The following is a 25,887-nucleotide window of genomic DNA, read 5'->3' as shown; positions in this document are numbered from 1 at the left end:
CTAGATCCTTTTCCAGGGCAGTGACTCCTAACATGGAATCCTGTATCACATACAGTCATGTGAAAAAATTAGGACACCCCATGAAATATTCAGTTCTTTCTTTTCTTTTTTTTAACCATTATTGATGTCAAATCTTTCTGTTTTTTTTAATCTCTAGAAAAGAAAGTGATGTAATTGCTGATAAACAACAAAAGTTTTCCTTGATTTACTCAAGAAACAAAAGATAGCCACAAAAATGTGTATTTTGAGGAATAAATTAGGACACCCTAATAGTTAGTGTTACCCCCTTTGGCTGAAATAACTGCACAGAAACGCTTCTTGAAGCCATCTACCAGCCTCTGACATCGGTCTGAGGAAAGTTTGGCTCACCCCTCAATGCAGAATTCTTTCAGCTATGAGATGTTTGAGGGGTTTCTTGCATGTACAGCCTGTTTCAAATCACCCACAGAATCTCAATGGGATTAAGATCAGGGCTTTGACTCGTCCACTCCAGGACTCTCCATTTCTTAGTTTTCAGCCAGTCCTTGGTGGATTTACTGGTATGTTTTGGGTCATTGTCGTGTTACAGGGTCCAGTTCCGCTACAGCTTTAATTTTGTTACAGATGGTCTTACATGTTCCTCAAGTACCCTCTGATACACGGTAGAATTCATGGTGGATTCTATGATGGTGAACAAGCCAGGTCCTGCTGCAGCAAAGCATCCCCAAACCATGACACTTCCACCTCCAAGCTTCACAGTTGGTATAAAATTCTTTTCCTGGAATGTTATATTTGGTGAACGCCAAACATGTCCTCTATTCTGGTGTCCAAATAATTCAATTTTAGACTCATCTGTCCATAGAACATTATTCCAGAAGTCCTAGTGTTTGTCTACGTTCTCTCTGGCAAACTTCAGTCTGGCCTTGATGTTCTCTTAGAGAGCAAATGTTTCCTCCTTGCACACCTCCCATGCAAGTTAAATTTGAGCAGTCTTTCTGATTGTAGAGGCATGCACTAACATTACTAAAGCAGGAAAAAGAAAACTTGCAGAGAAATTTAGACAATATGTTTCTAGGCATTTAAACTAGAAGGTGGGGGTGGTGTATGTGTGAAGGACAATTATAGAGAGCACCCCCGGCAAAAGAAAAGATGTGATGGTAATAAAGATTGCAACATAAACAATATCAGAAACTCATTTCTTAGCATTGCAACAGAAAGTGAAACGAAACAAAAATCTATAAGAAAAAGGAGATTACCGCTGAAAAATAGCTGGAAAGTGATGACCACAAATGCTCGCAGTTTAAGCAACAAAGTTCATGATCTGCAAGCCCTGTTAGAGGCAGATCTAGATATTGTCGCTATCACAGAGACATGGTTCAGTGAATCACATGGATGGGATGCAAAAATACTGGAATATAATATTTTTAGGAAGAACAGAGATGGTCAAAAAGGTGGAGGAGTACCTCTCTATGTAAAGACCAATATCCAAGCAACCGAAATGCAAGCGACCTGGGGAGAGGAAGAAGCGATATGGATCGCTCTGAAAAGAGAAGATGGAACTTCTATCTACGTGGGTGTAGTCTACAGACCTCCGATTCAATCGCAGCAAATTGATAAGGATCTGATTGTGGATATCCAAAAGTTTGGAAGGAAAGAGGAGGTGCTGCTTTTGGGAGATTTCAACCTGCCGGATGCGGACTGGAATGTTCCGTCTGCAGAATCGGAAAGAAGTAGGGAGATTGTGGATGCCTTTCAAGAGGCTCTGCTCAGACAAATGGTGACGGAACCCACGAGAGTAAAAGTGATATTGGATCTGGTCCTCACAAATGGGGAGAGTATCTCTAATGTTCGAGTGGGTGCTCACTTGGGAAGTAGCGATCATCAAACAGTTTGGTTTGATATAACGGTTAAAGTAGAGAGCGGCAGCACAATGCCTAAAGTCCTAGATTTCAAATGTACAGACTTTAATGAAATGGGAAAGTACCTGTAGAAAGAGCTGTTAGGATGGGAGGACATAAGAGAAGTGGAAAGACAGTGGTCTAAGCTGAAAGGAGCGATAAAAATGGCTACGGACCTTTATGTGAAGAAAATAAATAAAAACAAGAGAAAAAGGAAGCCGATATGGTTCTCCAAACTAGTGGCAGAGAAAATAAAGATGAAAGAGTTGGCGTTCGTGAAATATAAAAAAAAAACAAGAAGAGGAGTGCAGAAAGGACTACAGGGTGAAACTGAAAGAAGCCAAGAGAAAGATACATCTGGCGAAAGCACAGGCGGAAGAACAAATGGCTAAAAATGTAAAAAAGGGACACAAAAATTTTTTCAGATATATTAGTGAAAGGAGGAAGATGAAAAATGGAATTGCTAAACTAAAAGATGCTGGGAACCGATATGTGGAGAGTGATGAGGAAAAAGCAAATGTGCTAAACAAATACTTCTGTTCTGTGTTCACAGAAGAAAATCCTGGAGAAGGACCGAGATTGTCTGGCAAAGTTATACGAGAAAATGGAGTAAATTCTGCACCGTTCATGGAGGAGAGTATTTATGAGCAACTTGAAAAACTGAAGGTGGTCAAAGCAATGGGACCAGACGGGATCCATCCCAGGATACTGAGGGAGCTGCTACTGCCGCTGCAAAATCAATCCCCGAAAGCAAAAACCACCCCAATGGGCTAGCTGAGCATGTAATCACCCACTTCTATGAGAGGGAGGCTGAACCAGTAGCTACTGCCCCCCCCCCCCCAACCGTGCCATGTTGGATGTGGTGCAAAAACACCCAAATAGCAGCAAATTTTGCATGTATCCAAGCTAGGAGACACTCAGGACCTCATGCCAGCAGTTTTCCTTGCAAAAATCCAAATTTTAAAGAAGCAAGGAAAAGTTGAAAAAAAATATCGCTGAGAATCTAAGATGACCACCGGACCATAATTCACACCAAAAAGGCGCAAAAAAACAGCACTTTCTGAAATAAAAAAATTCCCAAAATAGCATTTTCAGGTGGGAGAGCAAAGAGGAACGTGAACTCTCAGGCCTTGAGCATGCGCATATGTTCAAGGCCCAGCACAGGAGGCAGATCTTTGGGCACCAACACACAGGACATGCTGGTGCCGGTGCCTGTGTGGAGGCTACACTAAAGTAAGAGGAGGGTTCGGGTGGGTTAAGGGACCAAAGGTCGCGGCGGGGGGGGGTGTGCCCAATGGCGACGGGAGGGGTGCCGGATCGCGGGGGGGAGGGTGTCGGTTCACGGGGGGGGCCTTCGGGGGGAGCAATGCTGGTTCTCGTGGGGGGGAGCAGCGCTGCTGGCCCTCGGGGGGGAGGGTGGGGGGGGGGAACCTATCAAAGCGAGTTTCCATTATTTCCTATGGGGAAACTCACTTTGATAAACGAGCATTTTGGATTACGAGCATGCTCCTGGAACGGATTATGCTCGTAATCCAAGGTACTACTGTACATCTTTTACAGTACCTAGTAATTGAAAGGTCTGAAAAAGATATTTGAGAAATACACACATCAAGAATACTCATTAAACTACTTAAATTAAATTGGAAAAGATGTTTCCTAAGAAAAATAAGTAATATGTATACATTGTGTCAAGATCAGTTTCCTAGTAACTGGGATTTACATACCACTATCCATTTTCAATTATTTTACCTCTTAAGTCTAGTAGCTTGGGAGATTAATTCACACAATAGGAAGATAGCATGCAACAGTTTAACTTGAATTAGAAGCAACAGAAAAAAAAATCCCACTACATAATGAAGGAATACAATGTCAAGCATTTGGTTTGTTATAAAGTACCAATAAAATGCAACTGCCTATGTTTTTCAAAGGCTGCACATTAAGCAACAGGTACATGTAAACTCTAAAATGTAGTCTTTTAAAAATTGTAAAGGTATAAATAACATAAAATGTACCCCAACAAAATATCGCATGATCTTGTTCTGGAAGTCTCCAGGAGGTAGCAATAAATACAGTAGAACCTCACAAAGATCCTTCAGGAATCCTAGACCAATAAAAATAAATGTAGTGCAAAAGACATCAAGTGTTAAATAAAGATTAAAATACTTTAAAAAAATATTTCAATTTACCCCCCTCCAAAAAAAAAGGCAAAACTAGCCTAGTAGAATCATTCCAAGTAGCAACACAAGTTACTCTCATCTAATTAGCAAGAAGCCTATTTCTTGATACTACTGCATTATTTTTTGACCATACATCTAATACAGTTTTCCTTCTTTGGTCTAATATAAGTGGATTTTTTTTTTTACAACATCTTGAAATGAAGGTGGGTACTTTTCATTATGGTCACATCTGTGTTTAAAAATCTCTTTCCAATGTAATGTCTGCAAATGGGTTAATTTTGTGCATGCAAATTACACTGAGATAAAGCAAAGATACTCACAAAGAATCTCTGATGAAAATCAATCTATACAATTTTTTTTTTAAATGACACCTTATTTTACTCTTTTTCATCAATTTGAAATATGTGATAGCTGAAGACACAAATACATTTAAAGTGAAAACAGACAGAAAAGATTTTTTCAAACTGAGAGATTTTTTTGGACCTATGAAAGAAAAATACTATAGCCACCAAAATGATTTTTAATACTGCTGACATTTGTTAACCAAGGTCCCTTTCTCCCTTGCAAAAGAGTAAAATAATGGTTTTATTATTTTTTTTTTTTTTAATTTTATAGCTAGCACTATATTCTATTCTATTCTCATTTATTTATTTATATTCCACACTATTCTCACAATAGATTCTAGGCGGATAACAACAATGAAATAAATATTGTATTCATATAAAATTATTCATTTAACAATCATTAAAAATACAAAGTTAACAATTTTCTAAAGATATAATAAGAAAAAACTTTTCTTACCCCTTCACTTTACAAAGCCGCAGTAGCAATTTTAGCACTGGCTGCAGAGTTTCTACTGCCGCAGCCAGCGCTAAAAACACTAGCACAGCTTTGTAAAAGGAGGGCTTTAGGGCAGTTGGAAGATCATTTCAAACTCAAAAGATTTGTTCATCAACGATTTCAAACGACCATATGAACTTATAAAATAGTGGCAGCTTTGTAATCTGCTCCTTGGAGCTTACTACCTCACTCTGAGGACCCTGTGTTATAAATTTATAAATATATAATTTTATTTATGGTATTTTGTGAGTTTCTTCTGCTCTCAACCCCTGTCCCTTTAAGCAACAGTTTTGCAGCTTTTTTGAAGTATTTTTGTGCTTAAATTTAGGGCTCCTTTTACGAAGGCGCGTTAGCGGTTTAACGTGCTAAATCGCCAGCCGCACTAGCCACTACTGCCTCCTCTTGAGCAGGCGGTAGCTTTTCGGCTAGCGCGGGGGTCAGCGCGTGATGAAAAGTCACACGCGTTAAACCTGCTAATGCGCCTTCGTAAAAGGAGCCCTTAGATTTTTGTGACCATCTCTAGGAAAAGGTGGCTAAAATCACCAGAAACAAAAAATGAGGTTTTAATGAATTCTGTTAGAGCAAACAATTTATAATACAATAGTCCAAATCCATTCCTTTTATGTGAAAAGTAAAAAAGTTACAGAAGTTCATACATATAATTTTCAAGACTGCTTATGGACCCATGATATAAAAAGTTGGAAATTCTCAACATTTTGGATGAGATTTTAGTCACTTTTTCTCAGAGATGTCACATTATGCACTTACACGATTGGTTTTAAGATATCACTGGTCGGCCTAGTAGTTCAGTGGCAAATGCTGTGCACTGCCAAGCAGATCTGAATTTACTTCCTGAACCAGGATTTTTTCCCAGATTGGTTGGAAATGCTTTGGGGCTGGGATTCATAGCACCAGGGAGAAGGCAGTTTCAGTCATTGATCAATGGCTGGATCTAATGGACAGGCTCAGAGTCTACATTAGGTACAAGAAATAGATAGGGTGTGGCCCCTAGCTGAAGGCCATCACTACAATAGTGGGGCAGAGTTCAAAACAGAATGCTAAACAAGAGAAGAAATCCTAGATAGCTGTATACTTAGCTTATAATGCCACAACCTGATAAAAACCAAATCTGTTTGAGATAGATGCCCAAAGGCATAATTGTTATGACCTGAACAAAGCTGAACCAGCAAAGATATTAGAGCTTAACTTAGCGTACAATGTGATGGGCTTTATAAAATCTCTTTCATACACAGCACTCTTGCTTCAGAAATAATTATCACCTTCCTCATCTTTGGATGAAGAGCACACCAAGTCACGACAGATTTCCTTCTCCATTTCAATTTCCACCTCAAAAAAAATATCTACAAAATCTTCCACTGCATCTGGGGGAAGGGGAGGGGAGAAAAAAGTATATAAATGGAATGTTAATTTTCCTCAAAGGGATAAAAAAAAACAACAAAAACCACAGATAAATTATAATAAAACAGCTAAAACTGAGAACTACAAATGTTTTGAACAATACTTAAAAAAAAAAAAAAAATTCCCATCTTATATTATTACTTAAAACCCAAGTAGGTTATTTTTTTCTTCTTCTTATGCTTACCTTTCTTTTGCTTTTGATCTTCTTTTTCTATTGTCCTTTGTTGAGCTTTCCTAAATACTCGAAGATGTGTTGCAAAATCATCCACTAGACGTGTTGTAAAATATGGTTGCCAATCCACTTCTTTTGACCTGAAGGAAAGCAAAAATATAAGTTATGCAGTCACTAAAGTTTTAGTAACCTTTTTAAAAATATATTTCTTAATCCTCTGATCAAACAATACTAGAATTACCACCACTTCAATTAGTACAAATATATACAGTATATAGCACAGTTACTTACCGTAACAGGTGTTATCCAGTACAGCAGGCAGCTAATCTCACATGTGGGTGATGTCATCCACAGAGCCGGATGCGGACAGCCTCGCAAGCAGACTTGCTTGAAGAAACTCAGAAGTTTCGAGTCTGCAGCACTGCACAATCGCGAGTGCCTTCCCGCCCAGCACAGGGCGCTTCTCCTCAGTTCAGATAGCTAGCAGAGAAGCCAACCAGGGGAGGTGGGTGGGTTGTGAGAATAGCTGCCTGCTGTCCCTGGATAACACCTATTCTCACATGTGGGTGACCTCCAAGCTAACCAGAATGGGATGGTGGGAGTGTTGGCAATTCAGGAGAATAGATTTTGTAATACTGCCTGTCCAAAATGGCCATCCCGTCTGGAGAAAACATTCAGACAATAATGAGAAGTGAAAGTATGAACCGAGGACCAGGTGGCAGCTTTGCAAATTTCCTCAATAGGAGTGGATCTGAGGAAAGCCAATGAAGCCGCCATGGCTCTGACTTTGTGGGCTATGACTCGACTCTGTAGATGCAGTCCAGCCTGAGCATAGCAGAAAGAGATACAAGCAGCCATCCAGTTGGAGATGGATCGCTTAGGAATTGGGAGAAGCAGCCATCCAGTTGGAGATGGATCGCTTAGGAATTGGGAGTCCCAACTTGTTTGGATCGAAGGAGACAAAAAGTTGTGGGGCAGATCTGTGTGATTTGGTACGTTCTAAGTAGAAGGCCAAAGCACGCTTACAGTCCAGGGTATGAAGAGCTGATTCTTCAAGATGAGAATGAGGCCTTGGAAAAAATACTGGTAGTACAATGGATTGGTTGAGATGAAATTCCGAAACCACTTTAGGTAAGAATTTAGAATGAGTTCGGAGGACCACCTTGTCATGATGGAAAACTGAAAGGTGGATCAGCAACTAAAGCTTGCAGTTCACTGATTCTTCGAGCAGATGTCAGGGCAATGAGAAACACCACTTTTCAAGTGAGATATTTCAGATGAGCCGTATCCATTGGTTCAAAAGGAGGCTTCATCAATTGAGCAAGAACAACATTGAAATCCCAAACCACTGGAGGCAGTTTGAGAGGAGGTTTGACATTGAATAGTCCTTTCATAAATCTGGAAAACACAGGATGAGCAGAAAGGGGTTTCCCTTCGATAGGCTGATGGAAAGCAGCAATTGCACTAAGATTGACTCGAATGGATGTAGACTTGAGGCCATAGGTAGATAAATGCAGAAGATAATCCAAGATGGAAGACAATCCAAGACAGAAGACAAGGAGGTCTCCCAAGGCTCCTTGTTATGAGAGATGCACCACGTAGAAAATCTAGTCCATTCTTGGTGGTAGCATTGTCCAGTGGCAGGCCTTCTGGAAAGCTGTAAAATGTCCCGAACAGGTTGAGAAAACTGAAGAGGAGTTATGTTGAGAGGTACCAAGCTGTCAGGTGTAGAGACTGCAGATTGGGATGAAGAAGAGATTCTTGATTATGTGTAAGCAGAGATGGAAAAATTGGTAGAAGGTACAGCTCCCTGCTGCTGAGCTGAAGTAGAAGGGAGAACCAGGGTTGCCTGGGCCACCGAGGAACTATTAGAATCATGGTGGCATGATCGTTCGTGAGCTTGACAAGAGTCTTGAGAAGGAGAGGGAATGGAGGGAATGCATACAGAAACAGATTCATCCATTCCAGAAGGAAAGCATCTGCCTCGAGGCAATGAAGAGAGTATATCCTGGAGCAGAACTGAGGCAGTTTGTGGTTGTGAGGAGACGCAAAGAGATCTATTTGAGAAGTTCCCCACTGAGAAAAAATGTGATGAAGAGGCGAAGAATTGAGTGTCCATTTGTGAGGTTGCAGAAGATGACTCCATTTGTGCGCCAGTTTTTCTCTCCTTGAATGTAGACTGCTTTCAGGAAGATGTTGTGATGGATCGCCCAGTCACACACCCTTTGAGCTTCCTGACAAAGAGGGAGAGATCCTGTTCTTCCCTGCTTGTTGACGTAGTACATGGTTACTTGATTGTCTGTCCGAATAAGGACTACCTGGTCGTGAAGAAGATGCTGAAAAGCTTTGAGAGCATTGAAGATTGCTCTGAGTTCCAACAGATTGATGTTACCCTGATGATCCGTGCTGGACCAGTGACCTTGAATACGGAGACCGTTGAGATGAGCCTGAGCGTAGGTCAAGGAATCTGTCGTGAGAACCTTCTGATGAGGGGGTGTCTGAAACAGTAAACCTTTGGAGAGATTGGAAGAGAATATCCACCAGTGGAGAGACTGTCTCAACAAAGGAGTGTCTGTAATGTGTCAAGAGAGTGGGTTACAAGCCTGCGCCCACTGATGCCAGTGTCCACTGAGGAATTCTGAGGTGAAGTCTGGCAAAAGGAGTCACATGAATGGTCCAGGCCATGTGACTGAGTAGTACCATCATGTGTCTCGCTGAGAGTGAAGAAAGGGAAGACACTTTATGGCAAAGCTGAAGAAGAGCATCCAGATGCTGCTGAGGAAGGAATGCTCTGAGTTGGACAGTGTCCAGAACAGCTCCAATGAACTGTAGGTTCTGAGAGGGCTGAAGGTGGGATTTGGGAAAATTGATTTCAAATCCCAAGCTTTGTAGGAACTACGTAGTCTGTTGGGTCGCTACAATAACCCCCTGAGATGAGGCTTTCAAACCACAGTGCTTGGACTTGACTGTAAAGCATCTGACAAAAATCATGGTCTGGGGCTGTATGCCAGCCAATGGCATTGGATGCTTTCAGGTGATTGAAGGCATGATGAACGGTGCCAAATATCTCTCCACTTTGCAAAATGTAATGGTTCCATCTGCAAGAAGTCTCTTTCAGGGTGACTTCCATTTCCAGGATGATAATGCACCCTGTCATCGGGCAAAGATGGTGACAAAATGAATGACATTGAGCCATATTCAGCGACTGGAATGGCCAGGGCATTCACCAGATCTCAATACAATTGAGAATTTGTGGAATAATCTTGCTGTCAAGGTGTTGAGAAAGGAGGTATCACAAACTTCGAACAAAGGAGGGAAGGAAGGAGGGAGGGAGCATGAACTTGGGAGATAGGATGGAACAATGGAGGAGTGAGGGGAAGAGATGCTAAGGGGGAGGGAATAGAAAGGGAAAATTGTTGGGCATGGGTGTATGAGTGAGAGGAAAAGAAACAATGCACATGGGGAAAAGAAGAATGAGGTGAATTGTTGGGCATAGGGAAGGAGAAAGAAATATTGGACATGGTGGTGGGAGAGGCGTGAGGTACAGATGGATGGGGAAGAGAGAGATGAGAGGGAGATATGGATGTGGTGGTGGTGGAGAGGGAACAGTGAGATGGATGAAGAACAAAAGTAAGTGTAAACCTCCTATCTTGTCTTTCTATTTGCTTCTGTACTTTGTTTTGAGGCTGTTTCTTAAATGTTTTAATGTTTTTTAGACTGTGTACTGTACAGGATTCGAGTACACAGTCTCGTTCTTAACCCGGGGACTTGCCTGTACTCTCTGGCATTTCCAGGATCAGACAATTCTTATTAAATAGCTGTTGCCTCATTGTCTTGTGTATATGTATTGCTATAGACTTGTCTTTTTGCTATGTTGTTTTAATGAGATATTTTTATTTGTAAACTGTTCTGACTGGTATTTTTAGATAGGACATTATCATCAAAATCTATCAATTTTAATAAAAAGGGAGTCTCCAAGTCCAGAAGGGGTGACAGAAATTATTGGAGCTCAGTAGAGGGAATTAAGTCATTTGTTGCCAATTTGGACTGTGCAGTTAATGGTTATGAGTAAAATCTGGCCTGGATCAGAGAGTAAATCTTGGTGGTGCAGCAACCTCCAAAAAGAGTTTGATGAAAGAGGGACAGCAATCAGGATTAAGTTGAAGAAAAGCATCTCATATTATTTTAACTTAGAATTTATTAAAATTAAAGACTTTAAGAGTACCTTAACTTATCATTAAGGAGTTTGGGGCCAAGTAGGAGGGGGCCTTTGGAGATGGAGAAAGTCTGGGTCTCTACAGCCAGTGTTTAGCATAGTAGAAGATTCCTGAATTCAAACAAGCATAAGTGCATCCCCTTGTGACAAGGCATACGAGCACAATGCCTGCAATTGCATTGGTTATGGCTCATACCCAAGGAGATTAAGCTTTTTGGGTGAAAGTTAAAGTTCTTGATTTTTCTGCCACATTTCAGACAAGGTCTGAATCATGACTTCGACAAGAAACCTAAAACAAGGAAAAAAAGAACAAAAAATAAATAAAATACAAAGAAGAACAGCATTGGAAGGGGAGGGACCCTAGGCGCCTGAGCCAATCAGGGCCTTAGGCTACTTCCCAAGCATCACACGGTGTACTGGAGAGGGAAAGGCCTATCATTTTTAATGTGTAGGACTCATAGCTGAAGGGACCATGCTTCCCTCCAGCTCCCAACTTTTAATAAAGGCACGGGGGTGGGAGGGGTTCAGGGGAGCATTCAGGGGCAGGAGGGAGTAGACATCCCTCCTGCCTTTTTTTCAGGAGGAATAGGGGAGGGAAGGGGATGGTTTGGGAGGGAGGAGGGGTCATGGCACGGGAGGGTCCAGGACCAGGTGAGGGCATGACATGGGGTATTCGGCCAGGCAGGAGGGAGTAGGCATCTCTGCTGTCATTTTCGCTGACATGGTGGGTTGTGATGCCAGTTTTGGGGGATCGTTGGGGAGGGCCATCAGCACGGGGGATTTTTTCTTTATGGGGCAGATTGTGCGTGTGTAACACACATACAAAATCTGTGCCATTAAAAAAAAAAAAAAAAAAGCCCTAACAGCAGTGACAAGAGGCTGCTTCCCCTATCACTGCTGTTAGGGCTCTGCGCATGTGTTAATCGCTCACTGAGCGATTGATTTGTCGTAGTTTTCATGCAAATAATTTGCACCTCCGTGCAAATCATTTGCATGCAAACTTGGTAGTGCATCGATTGCTCATCCAAAATCAGCCAGAGAATCAGCCTACAATGATCCAGTCGGTATTTTTAATGCATCCCAGGCCTTAGTCTACCCAACAAATATCTTTAAACTAAAAATTTTATATTGCAAAAGCTGTATATCAGACAGCTACCGAAAGACATAGTAACATAGTAGATGACGGCAGATAAAGACCCGAATGGTCCATCCAGTCTGCCCAAAATGAAGGGCAACTTCTGTAATCCTTTGAACTAATATAGCTAAATGCTAATGAACTAATGAACTAATAAAGATAAATAAGGTCATCAAATGAGCTACAAGTGACAACCAAATTTATTCAATCCTACAAAAAGTTAAGCCATCATTTGCATTTTGCTTGCTGCCCTTTATATCTGGGTAATTTATGGGACATGTAAATAACTTCTGAGTCTCCTGACAGATTAATTTTTAAATACCGCATTTTTTGCACTATAAGATTCACCTGACCATAAGACACACCTAGGTTTAGAGGAGGAAAACAAGAAAAAAAATATTCTGAACCAAATGGTGTACTAATATATTTAATAAAATATAGCAGAATAATATTTCAACCATGTAAAGTCAACAGCGGTATTAAGAACAATCATCACTCTCATTAACAAATGAGGAGAGACTTTAAGGCTCAAGCACTCTTCTCATTTTCTAGACTGCACCTAGCCCCCTCACTTCCTGCCAAGCTCTGCACCCTGACCCTCTCCCTGAAAGGCTCTGTACCCTATCCCACCACCCTGTCCTATACCCTGTTCCCTCTCTGGTGGTCTAGTGGTAGGCAGGGATAGGAGGGATCCGTCCCAGCCAACTAACAATTTTTTTAACCCCACTACCTTTTTTCACCTTTTCAAATCCTAGTGTTCCAGCAGTGTATTGGCAGGAGCAAGCTTTCCGTGCACCTGCCCCACGCTGTTTTAAATTTAAGAGGGTTAATTGCAGTGATTACAGGTATATCAATAATATACCGTATTTTTTCCCCCAAAAGACGCACTTTTTTCCCCCCAAGTGGGTGGAAAAGTCTGTGCATCTTATGGAGTGAATATTGCATCGCAGACCGTGATGTGCAGTGTTCTCCCTAGCATCTTTTAGCCGGGCGCTCTGACCAGCTAGTTTAGGGGAGCACCCGGTTGTCTGCCAGGGAAACTTACAGAATATATGGTACCTTTTTTTGTCTTTTTAAATCCTGGTGGTCCAGCGGTGTTTCGACAGGAGCAAGCTTTTTGCGCTCCTTCCCTGCACTGAACCCTTCCCTCGCTGGATGGCTGCCTCAGATCTCACGGCCAGCGGCGCACAAGGCAAGAGAGAGATTTTTGCGCTCCAGCCTGGGCCCGCGCCGCTCCCTGAATGGCTGCTGTCAGTTCTTGCGGGACTTGCAAGAACTGACGGCATCCATTCAGGGAGTAGCACATGGCCAGGTTGGAGCGCAAAAAGCTCACTCCTGCCTTGTGCACTGCTGGCCACAAGTTCTGAGGCAGCCATCCAGCGAGGGAGGGGTTCAGTGCAGGGAAGGAGCGCAAAAAGCTTGCTCCTGTCGAAACACCGCTGGGCCACCAGGATTTAAAAAGACAAAAAAAGGTACCATATATTCTGTAAGTTTCCCTGGCAGACAACCGGGTGCTCCCCTAAACTAGCTGGTCAGAGCGCCCGGCTAAAAGATGCTAGGGAGAACACTGCACATCACGGTCTGCGATGCAATATTCACTCCATAAGATGCACAGACTTTTCCACCCACTTTTGGGGGGAAAAAAGTGCGTCTTTTGGGGGAAAAAATACGGTATATTATTGATATACCTGTAATCACTGCAATTAACCCTCTTAAATTTAAAACATATGCAAACTCATTGATCACAGGATAACAATACACATTTCTTTTAAACTGCCACGCCTCCACTTTCACCAGAGAACAAAACCCCAAAATATACCTTTTATGTTAGCAAATTAATCACTCTCTTAAACTTTAGGACAAATATAATTTTATAGAATAAAAAAGTTTATTTAAATGTAAATGATCTCACCTAGTAGAAAGCTGAATAAGTGCATTTTGAATAGTTTGCCTAATTTCAAGGAGAAAAGATTCATCATCACTTAGTGTGTAATACCAATACTGGATATAGTCTCTCAGGGAAAACTGGATTACCTATAAAAAGGAAGGAGAAAAAACAAACAAACATAAAAAGGCCTTCCATAGTTTAGTTTAGTTTCAGAAAAAAAATAAAAATTTTATGATTAAAGAATTAGCTGAAGAAAAAAGTTATAATTCAGATCATTACTTTTTAAAATATCAAAAGTTTGTAGCTACTATTAGGTTTTTTTATACTTAAATGCCTTCTGCTGAAAAAATTAAGATTTCTCCTTACTACAAACAGCAAAAATTGTTTACCTGCATCAGGGAGTCCTCCACAACAGAAGATTATAAATGGATAATGTTCTCAACAGAGCCCAGAATAGATTTCATTTTTAAAATCTTCTAAAGATCTACACATATACCTGTACTCACTAAGCATGTGTAGGATGATGGGCATCACCACTACTGTGGAGAGGCCTCTTCATTTCTATAAAGCTTTAAGATGATAAATATTTTGCAATCCATAAGCTTTAGGTACTAACCAACTCCTGGAGAACACAGGAGAGTTTGTGTTGACTGCATTCTCTCCTCTAACCTACTGCTCTCTGAAAAAACATAATTACTCACCTGTAGCAGGTGTTCTCTGAGGACAGTATATATTCTCACATGTGTGACTCCCAAGTTGCTGAGAAGAGGGTTATGGACAACTACCATGAGCCTGGCAAAACCAAAAGGGTTGGAGGGAAGTTGGCATTTTAAGTAGAGAATAAATTCTGTATAACTGCTTGGCTGAACCAACTATCCCTTCTGGGATGATTCTTCAAACAGTAATGATATGTGAAGGTATGAATTGAGGACCAGGCATCTGCTTTACAGATGGCTTCAATAGGAGTGGAACGTAGAAGGGCTACTGAAGTCATCATTGCTTGAACTTTATGTGCAGTGACACTACCTTCAAGCGTCAGTTCTGCCTGAACATAGGCAAAGTAGATACAGTCTGCCAGCTATGTGGAGATGGTTCTCTTGGTGACTACTATCCAATGCTGCTCATCCACATTGGCACTAACGATACTGCCAGGTACCCCTGTGAATGTGTCAAAAGTGACTTTGTGGCTCTGGGAGAGAAGGTGAAGCAGTCAGGTGCTTAGGTGGTATTCTCGTCCATCCTCCCTGTCAAGGATAAAGGCCAGGGCAGAGAAGCTCACATCCTGGAGATGAATGTGTGGCTACGTGGATGGTGTCATCAAGAGCGTTTTTGCTTCCTGGACCATGGGATGATTTTCCAAGGGCTACTGAACAGGGATGGTATGCATCTATCAAAGAAGGAAAGAAGTGTCTTTGCCGGCAGGCTGGCTAATCTACAGAAGAGGGCTTTAAACTAGAAGTGATGGCGCAGGGTGATCAAAGCTCCCGGGTGAGTATAAGCCCTCAGAAAAGTAAATCACTGAATATCTCTACATGGATGGGAAAAGGGGGCAATGTCTGGAAAGCAGTATATACTAATGCTCGAAGTATGGGAAACAAGATTCTGGATCTAGAAGCTGTGATGGAAGAAGAGGAGTTATATATAGTGGCAATCACGGAGATGTGGTTCACAGACAACCATGACTGGGATGCAGTTATACTGGGCTATAATCCGTTCAAGAAAGACAGGATAGGAAGAAAAGGAGGGGGAGTAGCGTTATATGTCAAAGATCATATTAAAGCCACACAATTGCAGGATCTGCAGGGCAAGGAAGAGGAACTATGGATAAGTTTGAAAAGAGGGAATGGTGAATATATTTACATTGGTGTGATATACAGGTCCTTCACAAATGGAAGAAGTTGATAGAGATTTAATAGTAGATATTCAGAATATATCTAACAAAGGGGAAGTCTTGCTAATAGGTGATTTTAACATGCTGAATGTTGACTGGGGAATCCCTATTGCAGGGAATTTTAGAAGTAGGAAGATCCTGGATTCTCTACAAGGACAACTGTTCCAGCAGTTGGTAATGGAACCCATGCGGGATGGGGGTCATACTGGACTTAGTGCTTACAAATGGGGAAAGTGTTTCTGATGTTACAGTGGGTGATCATCTGGCATCCAGTACCAGCTATGAGACATTTAATCGCTGCTAACCCCATGCGTAATAGGCGTGTTTGCCATCTTGTCACACAAATAGTAGATAACCCCAATAAGCAGCATTGAGGAGTATTGAGGACCGAAACCCCCAATAAGTGGGACAAAGAATTCACAACCATGGGCTAACAAGGTATTAACACAGGACTACCTTCAGCATTGTGACAACGCCAACAACAAGCTGAGATCTGAGGGTACATCTTGTGAAGTCGTTCTGGGGTATAGTACCAGCGACTCAACACTTTATAAGCACAAACAGATACTCTACCCACCTCAGCACAAATAATATCCCACTCTTTAACAGTAAAAATACAATGTAAATCCCTCTCCCAGTGTTGTCGGTAAATCAAATTAGTTATTTTTCTCCCCTGTAGGTATTTATATATAACAGAGATGGTCCTGGGCACCTTCTGCAATGTCACCAATAATTGTTCTAAATGTTCAGTTTCAAAAAACGATGTTTTATCCCAACCCTGAGCCCCCAAGTAATGTTTCACTTGCAAGTATGACAGATAATCCCCCGATTTTATCCCTGGAATGCGTAATAAGGCTTCATAGAAACATAGAAAGGTGACGGCAGAAAAGGGCTACAGCCCATCAAGTCTGCCCACTCTACTGACCCACCCCATTAAGTCTGAGTGCTGCTCGACCCACGTAGGGATCCCACATGGATGTCCCATTTATTCTTAAAGTCGAGCATGCTTGTGGCCTTGACTACCTGCACCGGAAGTTTGTTCCAGTGATCTACCACTCTTTCTGTGAAGAAATACTTCCTGGTGTCACCACTAAATTTCCCTCCTCTGAGTTTGAGCGGGTGCCCCCTTGTGACTGAGGGTCCCTTGGGAAGGAAAATATCGTTTTCCACCTCGACACTGCCTGTGACGTACTTAAAAGTCTCAATCATGTCACCCCTTTCCCTGTGCTCCTCTAGAGAGTAGAGCTGCAATTTGCCCAGTCTTTCCTCGTATGAGAGACCCTTGAGTCCGGAGACCTTCCTAGTGGCCATTTGCTGTACCGACTCAGCTCGAAGCACATCTTTACAGTAATGTGGCCTCCAGAATTGCACACAGTACTCCAGATGAGGTCTCACCATGGTTCTATATAGTGGCATTATGACTTCAGGTTTGCGGCTGACGAAGCTTCTATTGATACATCCCATCATTTGCCTTGCCTTGGATGAGGCCTTCTCCACTTGTTTGGCAGCCTTCATGTCTGCACTGATGATCACTCCCAAGTCCCGTTCTTCTGAAGTCCTAGCTAGTGTTTCTCCATTCAGGGTGTATGTTCTGCATGGATTTCTGCTGCCGAGATGCATGACCTTACACTTCTTAGCGTTGAAGCCCAGCTGCCATGTCGAGGACCAGTTTTCCAACTTGATCAGATCCTGCGTCATACCATCCGTGAGATTGCTTCCACCCACTATATTACACAGTTTGGCGTCATCTGCGAACAGCGCTACTTTACCCTGAAGCCCTCGGGTCAAGTCCCCTATGAATATGTTGAAAAGGGATGGTCCCAGGACTGAGCCCTGTGGCACTCCGCTAGTCACCTCCGATGTCTCAGAGAGGGTGCCATTGACCACCACTTTCTGAAGTCTTCCACTCAGCCAATCGTTGACCCATGCAGTTAGTTTCTCACCTAACCCCATCAATTTCATCTTGTTTAATAGTCTACGGTGTGGGACACTGTCAAAAGCTTTACTGAAATCCAAGTATACTATGTCCAGAGACTCTCCCGAGTCTAGCTTTCCTGTCACCCAATCAAAGAAGCTGATGAGATTGGACTGGCATGACCTGCCCCTAGTGAATCCATGTTGACAGGGATCCCTCAGATTCCCCTCATCCAATATCGTATCTAATTTCCCTTTAAGTAGAGTTTCCATGAGTTTACACACTATTGATGTGAGACTCACTGGTCTGTAATTCGCGGCCTCTGCTCTGCACCCCTTTTTGTGCAGAGGAACAACGTTGGCAGTTTTCCATCCAGGGGAACTCTCCCCGTACTTAGGGAGAGATTGAAGAGTATTGCTAACGGTTCTGCCAAGACGTCACATAACTCTCTTAGCACTCTTGGGTGCAAATTGTCCGGTCCCATGGCTTTGTTCACCTTGAGTCTTGACAGTTCTCTGTAAACATCAGCTGGTGTGAACTCTAACTCCTGAAATGGGTCTTCCATGCTTTGCTTTGCTTCTAGCCGAGGCCCGTGCCCTGGTGCCTCGCAGGTAAAGACTGAACAGAAGTAATCATTCAGTAGTTTGGCTTTATCAGAATCTGTTTCTACATAGTTCCCGTCTGCTGTTCTAAGGCGTACTATCCCGTTTGCATTCTTTTTCCTGTCGCTAATGTATCTGAAGAAGGATTTGTCCTCTTTCTTAATGTTCTTCGCTAGAGTTTCTTCCATACGAATTTTGGCCTCCCTGACTGCTGTTTTGACTGTAATCAATGTTTGCTTCTTTCCCCCCCGTGCGTTTGTATGAGAGAAATGCTCTTTTCTTTTCCTTGACGAGGTACGATACCTCATCTGTGAACCACTGGGGTTTCTTTTTTCTTTGTTGTTTGGTTACCGATTTTATGTAGCGGATAGTTGTCTCATGAAGGATCGATTTCAAGGTTGACCATATAGCTTCCACATTATTAGTTACTTCTTGAACCTGCAGCGTCTGATAGACGAAATCTCCCATGCGTGTGAAGTCAGCGCCCCGGAAATTGAGTACCCTTGTTTTTGTTTGTGATCTAGGGAAGCCTTTCTTAAGATTAAACCATACCATGTTATGGTCACTGGTGGCTAGCGTCTCTCCCACTGAGACCTCCGAGACGCTTTCCCTGTTCGTAAGTACCAGGTCCAGGATGGCCTGGGCCCTAGTGGGCTCTAGTACCATTTGTTTGAGCCGTACTTCAAACGAAATCAAAGTCCCTGTACGTAAAAAAATCTCGAAAGGTGGTCAACCCAATCTGTCCCCATCTTACAAATACTGGGTTAGTTTTACCCACCAAAAATTGGGGTTCATCCCTCAATGAGGCCAAGGTAGAAAAGGCCACCCCATGGTTACAATCCTTCCTCAATTTACCCCACAATGTAAGTAAGTGCAATATATAGGGATTATCAGTTTCCAATTTCCACTGTCGAATCGTCTGCGAGGACGAAAGCCCAGTAGACAATCTATATTGAGGTATCAGGGACTGCTCTAACAACACTCCCCACTTGTGTGGATTCAATTCCCATTCCAATAACATCCGTAATTGCGCTGTTTGATAATACCATCTAAGATACCGCCCCGAGCTCTATCTGCCCACATCACCCTCTGAGAGATTCTAAGCATTTTATTTGCCCAGATAAACTTTCTAAACTCTGACTGTAAAGTCTTAAACAGTCGAGTGGGCAAAGGAATAAGAAGAGTCTGAAATAAAAATAATAACCTGGGTAACACATTCATCTGGAGGACAGCAATACGTCCACCCCATGAAAGCCACAGCCCATTCCAAAGTTGTAAGTCCGCCTGAATTTTCCGAAGAATCGGCCCATAATTAGCCTCATATAAAGTATCCAAGTCCATTGATAAATAGATACCCAAGTACTTAATACCCTTGGATGTCCATTTAAATGGAAATAGGCGCTGAAAATCAGCAACCTGTAATGGCCCTAAAGTAAGATTCATTATTTCAGTCTTATCTAAATTAATCTTAAACCCGGACACTTCTCCATATTCCTCAAAAATTTGTAACAAGGATCCCACAAAACGATCTGGGTCTCCCATGTACAAAAGAATATCGTCGGCAAATAAGGCTATACGATGTTTAATGCCATCTACCTGGATCCCCTTCAGTCGAGGATGATTTCGAATAAATACCGCCAATGGTTCTATGGATAAAGCAAAGAGTAATGGGGAAAGCGGGCAGCCCTGTCGAGCCGCGCAATGGAAAAAAATTCAGTATAGGTCTGATTGATCCGAAGACATGCCCGAGGCTCCTGATATAGTGCTCGAACCCAGGCATTGAAGGGTCCCTGCAATTCCACCTTTTCCATAACAGCCCACAAGAAATCCCAAGATACCCGATCAAAGGCTTTTTCAGTATCGATCGCCATCAATACTGCCTGTTCCCGGTTCCTCTTCACATGCCACATCAAATGTAAGGTACGTCGAATGTTGTCACCCACTTACCTCTGTTGTATAAAACCAGATTGATCCATGTGAATCAAGCTGGGAAGAAGCTTACCCATACATACAGGTAAAACTTTTGCTATAATTTTAACATCTACATTCAACAGGGAAATAGGTCTATACGAACTGCAACTTAACGGATCCCTCCAAGGTTTCAGAAGGATCGCTATACTCGCTTCCCCCATGGAATCCGACAAGCAACCCCCCTTCCAAGACCCCATTTATTATACGTACTAACAATGGGGCCACCTGTGGTCCAAATTTCTTATAAAAGCGGCTCGTATAGCCATCTAGTCCTGGGGATTTACCAGATTTTACACCCCGAATGACCCCCATTACTTCCCCCAACGTGACCGGTTCATTGAGCGACTTCCAATCATCAAGAGACAGTTCCGGCAAATCTACCTTGTCTACAAAACGATGTACTCAACATTTTCCCCGCTCTCATCAAGACTATACAATTGTCGATAATATTCCAAAAAGGAATTACCTATATCTTTATCAGTGACCTGAACCCGCCCCCCACTATCTCCAATCGCTGTAATTGATGTCTTTGCCTGTTTAATTTTAATATAACAAGCTAGTTGGGCACATTTATTACTATGCTTATACTTACAAGACTGAAAGCGCTCTCGCACATAATTAAACTCTTCCATTTGAAGTTGCAACAACTCCCCCGTATCTGACGCAATTGCGTTAGCGTGTGGGGGTCTGATGTACTCTTGTGCAACATTTCCAAGGAGAGTAAACGTTCCCGTAAGCATAGCTGGGCTCGAGTTCGTTGATGTTTAAGTCAAGCTCCCCACTTAATAAAAACACCCCGCAAAACGGACTTTAAGGCATCCCATAGAATCCCATCTGACACCTCCCCGTATCATTAAACTCTAAATAATTATCTATGCTATGGAGAATCTCCTCTTCCACCTCTGGGGTATTAAGTAGAGAATCATTAAGCCTCCAGTAGCGGGTTCCTCCCCCAGATATCACCCCAGTACATTCCACCCACACTGGAGCATGATCAGACACCTGATTACTCCCAATCTCAGCCCCCCCTAACCTTTCCCCATTGATTCCTATGAGCCCAGAGTCCATCTATCCTAGTACAGGTTTGTTGTGCATGAGAATAATGAGTATAATTACGCTGGGTCCCATGCAGAAGGCGCAAACAGTCTACCAATCCCAATAAATGCATAAATGCCAGAAAAATCCAAGTATGCCCCCTAATTCAACCTCCACCCCCTTTAGAATGATCCAGTCGCCCATTTGGAAACACATTAAAATCTCCCCCCAAAAGTATCACCCCCCTGAAGGAAGAATGGCAGCACACGCTGCAGTGACCGATAAAGCTCAATTTGGGCAGTATTGGGGCCATAGATATTCACTATTGTCACTCTTTGCCCCTGTAAAGTCCCTCTCAACGCCAAGCATCTCCCCTGAGGGTCCTGATATACCTGCTCAATAACCAAACCCAAACCCTTTTTTACCAAAATTGCAATCCCTCCCTTTTTCCTAACAGAATCTTCCCCTTGATGTGTCCAAACATGTTCAAATGCTGGGTTCTCCAAAAAACCCACATCCCTGGGCCTTAGATGGGTCTCTTGAAGTAAACAAATATCCCATCCCATTCTCTTCAATTCCGGAAAACAATACTCCTTTTCCCAAGACTATTCATCCCATTGATATTCCAAGATCCAATCCTAAGCACATCACTCTGGAATCCTACCCCCTATTCCCCCTACCTCCTCCAATTTTCCCACAAATCCCCCCCTCCTCTCCCCCATACATACCGATCCAGCTGCCACCAGACCAGCCATCGAGAAAGGATGAAGTCTCCCCCAAAAGGCTACTGTCCCCATATGCTTCCCAATCATAACCATTCTTTAAAACAATAACATCTTCCTACCGTAGTCCCATAAGAACATAAGAAGCGCCATCTCCGGATCAGACCTTCGGTCCATCAAGTCCGGCGATCCGCACACGCGGAGGCCCTGCCAAGTATACACCTGGTTTATTTTATAGCCAACCATACTTTATATGCCTCTCTCAAGGAGATATGCATCTAGTTTGCTTTTGAAGCCTAGGACTGTCGATTCTGCAATAATCTCCCCTGGGAGAGTATTCCAGATGCCAACCACTCTCTGTGTGAAGCAGAACTTTCTGACATTAGTCCTGAACTTGTCCCCCCTTAGCTTCATTTCATGTCCTCTTGTCCGTGTCAAATTGGACAATGTAAATAATCTTCTCTGCTCTATTTTGTCGATTCCTTTCAGTATTTTGAAGGTCTCGATCATATCCCCACGCAGTCTCCTTTTCTCAAGGGAGAACAATCCCAGTGTTTTAAGTCGATCCTCATATACCAGTTTCTCCATACCCTTCACTAGTTTGGTTGCTCGTCTCTGCACCCTCTCCAGCAGTTTTATATCCTTCTTTAGGTAGGGAGACCAATGTTGGACGCAGTATTCCAAGTGGGGTCTGACCATTGCCCTATAAAGCGGCATTATAACTTTCTCCGATCTACTCGAGATTCCTTTCTTTATCATGCCCAACATTCTATTTGCCTTCTTTGCCGCTGCCGCGCATTGTGCTGACGGCTTCAGGGTCCTATCTATCAGTACACCCAGATCCCTTTCTTGTACACTTTTTCCCAGACTTGCACCTGACATTCTGTACTCGTATTCCTTATTCTTACTGCCTAAATGCATTACCTTGCATTTCTCCACGTTGAACTTCATCTGCCATTTCTCCGCCCATTTTTCTAACCGACACAAATCGCTCTGGAGTTCCTCACTATCCTCCTGCGATCTGATTGCCCGGCAGAGTTTTGTGTCATCTGCAAACTTGATGATCTCACTGGATGTTCCGTTTTCCAAGTCATTGATATAAATATTAAAAAGGATCGGTCCAAGTACTGAGCCCTGGGGTACACCACTAGTCACTATCTCCCAGTCGGAGAACTTCCCATTAATGCCCACTCTCTGCTTCCTGTTATCCAGCCATTTGCCTATCCATCTTTGTATATCTCCCTCTATGCCATGGCTTTGTAGTTTCCTGAGAAGTCTTTCGTGTGGAACTTTGTCGAACGCTTTCTGGAAGTCCAAGTATATTATGTCCACCGGCTTTCCACTATCAATTTGCTCGTTCACGGTCTCAAAGAATTGGAGTAAATTCGTCAAACACGATTTCCCTTTCCTGAATCCATGTTGACTGGGTTTCATCAAGTCGTGTGTGTCCAAGTGCTGAACTATGCTATCCTTGATCAGTGATTCAATCATCTTGCCTGGGACAGACGTAAGACTCACAGGTCTATAATTGCCCGGTTCTCCTCTCGATCCTTTTTTGAAAATTGGCGTGACGTTCGCTTTCTTCCAGTCGTCTGGTATCTGACCAGTTCTGATTGACAGGTTTGCAAGTTTTTGCAATAACTCTCCGATTTCAACCTTCAATTCCTTCAAGACTCTTGGGTGAATTTCATCCGGTCCAGGGGATTTGTCACTTTTAAGTTTGTCGATCTGGTAGTATATCTGATCTAAGTTCACTTCAACTGTGGTGAGGCTGTCCTCTATTTCTCCTGTAAACAGTTTCTCCGCTTCAGGTATTGTTGAGGTGTCCTCCTTCGTAAAGACGGACGCAAAGAAGGAATTTAGTTTGTCTGCGATCTGTTTATCTTCCTTGATGTACCCTTTTCTTCCCTTGTCGTCCAGGGGTCCCACTGCCTCTTTTGCAGGTTTTTTCCCCTTCACGTATCTAAAGAAGGGCTTGAAGTTTTTGGCCTCCCGGGCTATTTTTTCCTCATAGTCCTGTTTTGCATCCCTCACCGCCTTGTGACATTTATATATTACATCAACTTCCCCCTTATCAGCTACTCAAAATATCAACCACACTTATAACCCACACTACTCATCTGCACCCCCAACATTCATACATCTTTCTTCCAGCCGGGGGTCATGTAACTAACCATTCATAAAAACAAAAAAAAAACCTCCAAAGCCTCAAGTTGAAGGATCCTCAATTAGTCTAAGGGGCCCCCAACAAGTTCAACAATATCTATACTCCAATCCACTGCTGTTATTCAATTCTCCGAGGATGGCAGCTTCTTGGTCGACCGAGTAACCATGCTCGAGGCCTCCACCGGTCTCCCCACTTTCTTCGAAGTCGCTCCAGTTGAAACACTAGGCAAGTTATTACAACCCAGATCTTTCAGAGCAATCCACGCATCTCCCACCATATCCACTCTGCGTGACTTTCCATTAACAGTCAACCACATTCCAAAAGGAAACAACCAGCAATAACGATGGCCCTCAGAGCGCAGTACCTGAGTCATCTCGCGAAAGGCCCTTCTCTTCTGTAAAGTCGTAAGAGCCAAATCTTAGAAAACTCCCACCACAATTCCATTCCATGAAAATTGTGGGCGCTTACGGGCCGCTTGAAGAATTTTTTCTTTAAATAAATAGTCTCCAAAGTACACGATAATGTCTTTTGGGGTACCTGGTTTGCTCGCCCCCAAGCTGCGGTGTGATCTTAAAATAATAATATTAGCTGTATCCACAGTCTCTTCAGGCCCCAATAGCTGACTGCAAAAGTTTTTCACCACTTCCATACAGTTCTTATGTTGATCAGATTCAGGTACCCCTTTAAAACGCAAATTATTTCTCCTGGACCTGTTTTCTAAGTCCTCAATTTGCACTTGTAGATCTGCGAGCTCCTTTACTTGCTGGGCCATCGCTGTCTTGGTTTCTTTTATGATGTTCGGAGGCCTCAACCCGACCTACCAAATCACTCACTTCTGCTCTGATTTCGGTGAGCACTGTCTTAAGATCTTCTCTCACCCCTTTTATTTCCAACTTTAAGTCCTGGAATCCAGCTTCCAAAATCATTTTCAGAGCTGCAGCATTATTTTCCGACCCAGCTACAGCCGGCGACAGCTGAAACTGCCCTGGAGACGCCATCTTGGAGTTTAGCACTGGGGACCCCGATGCTTTCACCGTCTGTTTACCGCTCGTTGTTTCGTTAAAGCGGAACTTGTCCAGCTTTTGGCGACTCACCATGTACTCTGCCCACTGCTGCACTATAAATCGGGGGTTCTGTCTCACTTGTGAAGTAATTTAATCGCCATTACTTTCAAGCCCCATCGGAGCTCGAAAATCACTCTGCCATTCGGTAGAGTGACGTCACTTCCTCTCTCCCTCAGATTGAAGTAGTCTTGAGATCATAATTGGAAAGGTGTAGGAGATATCCAAAACAAATGGAAGAGTACAAGCGATTGGATCTAGCAAGTAGAGATTACACCAGAAGCAGTGCTGTGTGGATGGTTTTCTAGATGCTTCAATGATGGCTGACACTAGTGTAGAAAGTATGAACGCATCTACTCACTGGGAGAGAGATATACCATGCTGCAAGTTCTAATGAATGTAGATTTGAATAAAGGAGAGAACTCTTGTTTTGAGTCAGCAATGTTGGCAAGATTTGAAGTGTGAAGGGTTCCTGTACACAGAGTTGTACAAGGAGAGGGAACTGGTTGATGTGGCCACTGACTCGCTTTATTGTCATGAGCCCATGGTTTTAACCCACTTTAAACCCGCGGGTTAAAACCATGGGCTCGCGGCAATAAAAGCTTTTTTTAAAAAAAAGGAACTGTTAACTTGCTTTCCTCTGGACATACGATTACTCCATACTAAAGGGAGGCGGTCAGAAGACAGCAGCGTTTGGGTAGCTGCCAAAGGAGATTAGATGAATCCTACCCCCAGCTCTGTTTGGTTTTCCTTTCTGTGAATCCCTGTGGAGCTGCCCTTCTGCCCCTCAGGGCTGAGA

The 25,887-nt window shown here is 42.8% G+C and overlaps 1 protein-coding gene across 4 annotated transcripts in view; it reads right to left on the bottom strand.

Moving 5' to 3' along the window:
• SNX13 (sorting nexin 13) overlaps window positions 1-25,887 on the bottom strand; it is a 308,184-nt gene that overhangs the window by 202,085 nt on the left and 80,212 nt on the right. For all 4 annotated transcript variants that reach the window (XM_033930949.1, XM_033930947.1, XM_033930946.1 and 1 more), the window contains 4 exons: window positions 13,749-13,870; window positions 6,498-6,625; window positions 6,175-6,276; window positions 3,890-3,978 (listed from right to left, as the gene is read on the bottom strand). In XM_033930949.1, the coding sequence (XP_033786840.1) occupies window positions 3,890-3,978; window positions 6,175-6,276; window positions 6,498-6,625; window positions 13,749-13,870 (441 nt within the window). The remainder of the gene's footprint in view (window positions 1-3,889; window positions 3,979-6,174; window positions 6,277-6,497; window positions 6,626-13,748; window positions 13,871-25,887) is intronic.

Source organism: Geotrypetes seraphini, chromosome 2 (assembly GCF_902459505.1).
Source record: "Geotrypetes seraphini chromosome 2, aGeoSer1.1, whole genome shotgun sequence".
In the NCBI taxonomy this organism is placed as follows: domain Eukaryota; kingdom Metazoa; phylum Chordata; class Amphibia; order Gymnophiona; family Dermophiidae; genus Geotrypetes; species Geotrypetes seraphini.
Note: the sequence above shows the minus strand (reverse complement) of the source record. Positions and strands in the feature narration are given on the sequence as shown.